This window comes from Haplochromis burtoni, unplaced genomic scaffold (assembly GCF_018398535.1).
Source record: "Haplochromis burtoni strain Fernald_Lab_line unplaced genomic scaffold, NCSU_Asbu1 Contig_1826, whole genome shotgun sequence".
In the NCBI taxonomy this organism is placed as follows: Eukaryota; Metazoa; Chordata; class Actinopteri; order Cichliformes; family Cichlidae; genus Haplochromis; species Haplochromis burtoni.
This window is the reverse complement of record NW_024584187.1, coordinates 13657-21672: the sequence shown is the minus strand read 5'-3', so window position 1 is coordinate 21672 and position 8016 is coordinate 13657. Positions and strand designations below refer to the sequence as shown.

Below are 8016 nucleotides of genomic sequence, written 5' to 3'. Positions count from 1 at the left end.
ATAAATTCAGATAAACTGTGACAAGAGAACATAAATCTGAAAAGCTGCATGCGGAACTATGACGTGAAAAAAAAAAACTGAAAAAAAAAAAAAAAACACGCCAAAACTAAACACACTGACCATGGAAACAAGACTTTCAAAATAAAACAGGAAACATGGAGAGATGTAGACATGCTAACAAAAGCTCGATAACATGAAACATGCAGACGAGAACTACATGACAGGCTGGGGAGACACTAATTTGAATAAAATTAGGCTAAATTTTAAATCAAGGCAACAGGGTAGGACAACTTTGTATAAACTGCCACTTCTATGACCAAAAAGAGAATTCAAATTGTGAAAAATTTAGGTAGCATTTCAGGTAATGCAGTACTAGTTCATCCCAGTTTAAATAAACTAAACTGTACCTTTAGACGTAAACATGAGGTATTGACATACTTCTGTTATTGACATTGTTCTGTCACAAGCTCTCCATCCGGAAGTCTCTCACATTAGTAAATGCAAAGAGTCTCATTTCCATTCATGAATCACTTTTAGACCAAAAAAAGCCATGAGAAATGATTACATATAGCCACAGTCACAGTGAAACCCCTGAGGAGAAACGCTCAGAAAGTATTTTAAATAACACAGTTGGGACGATGGATCCTTATTTTGATAGTTTTCTTTTCTTACCACGCCCTTGTCTAAATTCTTTTTCAAAATGCAATTATTTTATTTCCAAAGACTATTTCATAACCAACAAGTGTGTCCTTCACAGTCTTGAATTCTGCAAAACCACCACTATTTTAGGTCCCAGATAGACTGTGATAACGGATCCATATTTCTTAAATACCTAAGAACAGCAACATTTGGTCTTCCGATGTCTGTGAAAATATGGACATATGCTGCTGTTCTAAGGAGAGATAAATCATCCATGGGGAGAAATAACAAGACAGAACAAAACAAAAAAAGAAAATAAAAACCATTTTTTTGTATCCATACATGATCCATCTTTTGTCTAACTAATAAAAAACAAAAACAAATTCTTTTACACACACATCCAAGAAAACATCAGTACTGATGATTCTGGCGTACATTTCTATGGCAAATTACTCTTATTGTTTAGTAGAAAGAAAAAAAAACAGAAGGAAAAAAAAGATTACACCCAGATGATTCAGTTCTTTGTACAGGCTAGGACAACTTTTGTCAAGAATTTCTCTCCATCACATACAGGAAACAGCATACAGTTTGTGAGGTGAAGGTCCGAGAGTAGCGCCCACACTTGGCGTGAGATCCAATTCGTCCTCTGAAACTCCAGGTGCAGGAGCGAAATGAAAATGCTGCAGGAGGGTGCTGAAGAAGAGGAAGAGCTCCATCCTGGCCAGACTCTCTCCGAGGCAAACCCTGCGACCTGTAAGAGACAATTGAAGAATAACTTCAGCTGTCCTGTCAGTAGATGTAACCTAAGCAATGATGGCTGAGCTCACAAAACTGCAGAAAATGGAATGAAGGCATCTCACTTAACAAACTTTTTTTCTTTGTCCAGGAAGTGAGCAGGATAAAAGCTGCGTGGCCTCTCCCACTCCTCTGGATCATGCAGGACAGGTGTCAAGAAAGGAAACACAAATTACAATACAGAAATGGAAAATCCTCTATATGGGGAATAATAACGAGAAGGCAGTAGGCACAAAAAGGACCGGAATGAAAAGAAACAGCACATACGTGTTTTCTAAGGCCAATCATTCCCCTCTTTCTGCAGTTGCTTAACAACCTGCCTTCAAGATTCAGTTTTATGCATTCAGTTAAACCAATGAGAATATAGGAGGTGGGTTATTCAGTCTAACCTTCTCACTTTATCGAGAAGGTTAGACTGAAAAGTGATGTCTCGGGTGGTTTTGTGGGGAAGTGTAGTGGGGATGATGCTGCTCAGTCTCTGTATCTCATGGATGACGGTGTCAGTGAAGGGAAGACTTTTCCTGTCAGCAACCTGCACCTGTTGGTCTTCTATGACCCTCCTCAGCTCCTCCTGGACCTCTTCTGGTACATGAAAGACAAAGTGGACACATTTTATCTCTGAAAACCCTAAGCTATAGTCAAGAAATGCAATTTACATCACTTCTTTCCTTTGATTTTGTTATGGTCACTCCTTCCTGTCCATTGGCATTTTCAAATTGAGGATTACTCAGGCACCTCACCCTATATCTTTGGATATTTGGCTATAAGCAGAAGTGCCCATCTCATCTCAGTGTTTGCCGGCAGCAAACAGATTCATTACTGTAATTAAAAGGTTATCATCATGGAAGTGACTTTTGATAATCCCAGCCTTCTGCACATAGACATTTAACAGCAAAGTCACTAAAATAAAGTTTAAGGAGCTTCAGTAGTATGAAAAAAAAAAAAAAAGTTGTCCAACACTTATTTTACATTTACTTCAAAGCTCTGTGATGCAGGTTCAAGAACAAAAGTTATTCTTTACAAAAAAAACCCAAAAAAACCAAAAACACCACTATGAAAATAATCTCTCTCTATTGATTAACAGAAAAAATTGCAACACGTTGCACATAGACATTAACATTAGCAAATGATTGAATCATCATATTCAAATCTGTGTCCATAGACAATGGAGCAGATTATGTTAGAGACTGCACAGTTAATTGGTTGGGTTGTATCAAAAGCTTCTCCTGTGCCCTCCCCCCCAAAAAAGGAAAAAAAAGATATTTAAGTAAAATTTCAGATAATACTAGTTCATCCCAGTTTAAACAAACTCAACTGTACCTTTAGATTTCTTGAAAATATCAATAGGTATTGACATTCCTCAATAATCTTGTCTTCACATGCAAACATGCAATCAACAAGTGCCTCCTTCACTGTCCTGTATCCTGCCAGTACCACCACTTTTTTAGGTCCCAGATAGATGGTGAAGACTGATCCATATTTCTTAAATAACTAAGAACAGTGGAGTATGTTGATATTTTCACAGACATCGGAAGATCAAAGGTGAAAAAGCTGCCTGGAGAGATAAATCAACCACAGGGGGGGAAAAAATCCCTGAAAAGTTGCCACAAAAAAAACTGACCTCCATTAATGAGATATCAAGTCTTTTCAGGTCCAGCTGCAGAAGATTCCCCAGTAGGGGAAATACTCTCGGTCCTGGAGGCTCCTTTACATTTCTTTTGGAACTGAAGCTTGAGGAAGAGATGAAGAGGATCAGTATCAGCACAATCAGAACCATTACTAAGAAGACAGAGTTTGTTGACTCAATAAAAACAGCATCTATTGTCCCCATGGCCTTGAAAGAAAATATCTAAAATGTGTTATTTGAACTGAAAGAGACAATTTTTTTTCTCAGAATGTTTCAAAATTTATAGAAAAACTATTTTTTTAGACATTGTCAAAGAGCAAGAAACATGTATATAAACCACAGCTAGCACACTAGACTGTGACTTCTGTGGTAGTGAATTAATTGCTTAATGACTGGCAGGTGGGTTGAAGAGAGAGAGACAGACTCAAAGGCTCTTGATGCTGCAGCTGGAGCTGGTGTGGTGCCTCAGGTCCTAGTCTGCACTATACAGCATACTTTCTCTTTTAGTGTACACTTCTATAATTGGCAAATTCTGATCTATAATAATACCTAGATACTTTTAAGATGTGAACAATTTCAGCACCTTGAATTGTTTTATTCTTAGGAAACAACTCTGCCATTTGAGAACAACATGAACTCGGATTTGTCTACATTTAACACCCTAAGTTAAGTTAAATGGGACTGAACAACATCAAAGGCAGACTGCAGAAATTCAAGGGTTTGTGCTACTGTAGGAGATGAAGAATAAATAGTTGTGTCATCTGCAAAAAGATGGAATGCTGCATTTGATAAATTATCAGAAAGGTTATTCGTATAGAGATAAAGACCAACGGTCCTAATATGAAGCCCTGAGGAACTCCTTTGGGTACTGGGAGAAAAGAGGAAGGAGGAAGTAATTTGACAAAGAGATTAAAGATAAACAAATATTGTTTAGTCTGTTTACTAAAATGGCATGGTTATTGTGTCAAAAAGCGTCAAGCTTCCAGTCAAGAAAAAGAGCAGCACAGTATTTTTTGCAGTTCATTGCATCAATAATATCTGTTCTGCCTTTTATAACTTAAATTGGATATTATAGTTGTAAACTGCCCTAGAGCTCCCTCTAGTGGCTGCTTTGTAATATGAGTTTGGTTACTTTGGAAAGGGGAAAAAATGAGAACGTGAAGAAGAAATAAAAGATGGCGGAAAGTGATACCGTAATGTTATCGTTCTAAGCTGATACGGACCTTAATATGTTGTTGCCTTGGACAAGATATGTCTGTAAGTATGAGTGTCGATAAAATATTTATTATCTTTGGTTTTGTGTAAAAATGGTACGATAACTTGTACATTTGAAAGTTTTATCTTGTTAGCTTGCAGTAAGAGTGTAACAAGCTAGTTTACAATGTTAGTTAGCTAATACAGTATTTTGTACTTTCAGTTTTACGATGGTCAAAGAGAAGGCAATGGTCAGAGGCCATTCTTCAATAAATCAGCGCAAAAAGGAAAATAAGTCTGGTTATTGGAGCATCGTTATCTCACTGTCTAGCTGGTGAAACTAAGAGACTCAGGGCGCAGACACACAGTAAAAAGACATTAGCGCAGCGGGCAGGAGGAGTTATTTTCAGCACATCAGTTATGAGTCTACGGTCAGGAAAGCAAAATCAACTGGATCTTCCAGAAGAGGAAGAAACACCAGACCAAAGAGAAACAGAACAAGTGCACAACGCAGTGGATATGGAGAACAAGGATAATGCAAGCAACGCAGACACACAGGGGGAGTCTAGACGCTCGCGTACATCCAAGCGTTCATCCACAAGTTCTGCAGCACTTAAAGCACGAGCAAAAGCAGAGGCTGCACGTGCACAGCTGGCGTATTCAGAAAGAGAAGCAGCTATAATGAAACAAAAAACTGAACTTGAGGCTAATTTACATGTTTTGAGTTGTCAAAAGGCTGTTGCAGTTGCAGAAGCAGAGGTTGCAGTTTATGAAGAAGAGGAGGAGTGACTCTCAAAAAGTGAACTGCGCTATCCATTGGTGGGACCACCCGCTAGTTCAAAACAACGCACAGCAGAGTATGTACAAAAACACTCAGATATTTCCCTTGAAGAATTCAAATTAAAAGTAGATCCACTTGCCTGTCACAAAGCTGCACGTGAACAATGCGAAATGGCTATGAATGCAGATATAGACAAAGACGGCTCACATAGTGCTCAAAAGGCTAATGTTAAAGTGGAACTCCAAACACAACAGAGAGAGAGACTGGATTCCCCCAAACCTTATCCGTACGACACTCTTCAAACATCAACAGAGACACAGGGTGTCCAGGATATTACAAGGTACCTGACACAGAGGGAAATGTTAAGTACTGGACTTTTGCAGTTTGATGACCACCCAGAAAACTACTGGGCGTGGAAGGCATCATTTCAAAGTGCTATTAAAGACTTGCATGTTACAGCTCAAGAGGAGCTAGATTTAATGGTCAATTGGCTTGGAGTTGAGTCTGGTCACCAGGCCAAAAGAATCCGATCAGTCCATGTCTTTAATCCAGCTGCAGCTCTCAACCTTGTGTGGCAAAGACTCGAGGAATGTTATGGATCTCCAGAAGTGGTAGAAAATGCACTGTTAAAAAAGATTGAACAGTTTCCCAAACTAAACAACAGAGACAACACAAAGTTAAGAGAGCTGGGTGACGTTCTTCAGGAAATAGAATGTGCAAAAGATGGAGGATACCTACCAGGCCTCTCATATTTGGACACAGCTCGCGGAGTCAACCCCATTGTGGAAAAGTTACCATATGGGCTGCAGGAAAAATGGATTGCAACAGGAGCAAAGTACAAAGAAGAACATAAAGTTGTTTTCCCCCCTTTCAGTGTCTTTTCAAAGTTTGTAAGACAACAAGCCAAAATAAGAAACGACCCAAGCTTTGTCATCACACCTCCTGCCGACACAAGCTTCAAGAAGGAGAAAAGCTTCAGAGGCAGTAACAGGCAAGTGATTAGTGTACACAAAATGGACATTCCTACAGACACTAGTTCACCTCAAAATAGTTACAGCAAGCCTATAGAAAGCCCTGACAAGGTATGCCCAATACATAAGAAGCGTCACCCTTCTTAAAAGGTGCAAGAGTTTTAGAGCAAAGCCCATAGATGAGAGCAAGTCATTTTTAAAAGAGAACAGAATCTGCTTTAAATGCTGTGGCTCTACTCAACATCTAGCAAGGGACTGCAGGGCTCAAATAAAATGTATGGACTGTGGTAGCGACAGGCATTTAGCAGTGCTACATCCAGGTCCACCCCCTGCTCCAGCTGAGAGCTCTGGAGCTGATAAAGATGATGGCGGGGAGACACAGGATAGTTCAAATGCCTCAGTTGTTTCCAAATGCACAGAAGTCTGTGGTGATGAAGATAGCCCACATTCATGCTCAAAAATAAGTCCTGTGTTAGTCTATCCAGAAGGCGAAAAAGAACAGGCTAGAAAGATGTATGCAGTGCTTGATGAACAAAGTAACAAGTCACTAGCTAAGTCTCAGTTTTTTGAGCTCTTTAATATTAAGACACGCTCAGAGACTTATAAGCTCAGAACATGCTCAGGACTGTCAGATAATGTCGGCAGAACGGCAATAAACTTCATGATTGAGTCAATGGATGGTAAAGTAAAGCTCCCACTCCCAAACCTGATTGAATGGGACATGATTCCAGACGACAGAAGAGAGATTCCCTCTCCACAAGTGGCCATGAAGTTCCCACACTTACAGAAGATAGCTGAAAAAGTACCTCCTGTAGAAGAACAAGTACCTATTCTGTCGCTTTTGGGAAGAGACATTATACAGGTACACAAAGTCAGAGAGAGAATCAGTGGGCCACACAATACACCTTATGCGCAGCGTTTGGATTTAGGCTGGGTTATAGTTGGGGAAGCCTGCATGGGAAAGACGCATAAGCCCCCTAGTGTGAGTGTTCTCAAAACACATATTCTTCAGAATGGCCGTGCTTCTTACCTCTGCCCATGTCCTAACACGTTTCAAATCAAAGACCAGTTAAACACCACACCTAACCCCAAAAAGGACAGGGGAAACACAAACACCAATCAACTGGGAGAAATTGTTTTTGACAGGACAAAAGATGATGACAAACCAGCACTGTCAGTAGAGGACAAAGACTTCATTGACATCATGGAGAAGGAGGTGTATCAAAATGAATGTAACAGCTGGGTGGCGCCTTTGCCATTCCGCTCTCCAAGACCAGAGCTTCCGAGTAACAGAGAGCAAGCATTCAAGCGCCTCCAATCTCTCAGAAAGACACTGGACCGGAACCCATGAAAAGACAATATATCGAATTCATTCAAAACATGCTGGACAATGATCATGCAGAAGTCGCTCCACATTTGGACTCAAACAAAGAACACTGGTACTTGCCATCCTTCGGTGTGTACCACCCACAAAAACCTAATCAGCTGAGAGTAGTCTTTGACTCAAGTGCAGAATTTGAAGGACAGTCCCTTAACAAAGTCTTATTAAGTGGACCTGACCTGAATAACACACTACTGGGTGTCCTTATGCGTTTTAGGAAAGAGCCTGTAGCATTTCCAGCTGATGTGCAACAAATGTTTTATTGTTTTGAAATGAGAGAGGATCACAGGGATTATCTGAGATTCCTTTGGTATGAAGATAATGATCCCGACCAAGGTATTTGTGACTATAGAATGAGGGTTCATGTTTTTGGGAATAGCCCTTCCCCAGCTGTGGCTATTTATTGTATGAGGCATGCTGCAGTCAAGGGAGAAGAAGAGCACGGACATGATGCAAAGCAGTTTGTAATGAGACATTTTTATGTTGATGATGGTCTCACATCCACAGCAACAGTGGAAGAAGCTGTTGAGACTCTCACAAGCGCTCAAAAGATGCTGGCACAGTCAAACTTAAGGCTACATAAAATAGCCTCTAATGACCACAAAGTAGTGGAAGCGTTTCCTGCTGC

General features: G+C 40.1%; 1 protein-coding gene across 2 annotated transcripts; it reads right to left on the bottom strand.

The window, feature by feature from the left end:
* Positions 1 to 174: 174 nt before the first annotated feature.
* LOC102307131 (cytochrome P450 2K3) lies at positions 175 to 3161 on the bottom strand. Of its 2 annotated transcripts, none has more exons than XM_014331406.2 (4): positions 2755 to 2890; positions 1973 to 2016; positions 1500 to 1566; positions 175 to 1390 (listed from the first exon to the last, which is right to left on the bottom strand). In XM_014331406.2, exons 1-4 carry the CDS (start codon positions 2789 to 2791, stop codon positions 1203 to 1205), a joined length of 336 nt encoding a protein of 111 aa, XP_014186892.1. In that variant the 5' UTR covers positions 2792 to 2890; the 3' UTR covers positions 175 to 1202. The 2 variants fall into 2 exon arrangements, 1 of the variants encoding a protein (XP_014186892.1); XR_001336015.2 differs by lacking the exon at positions 2755 to 2890 and adding an exon at positions 3056 to 3161 and having other exon boundaries at positions 1361 to 1390; positions 1824 to 2016.
* Between the last annotated feature and the right edge of the window lie 4855 nt (positions 3162 to 8016).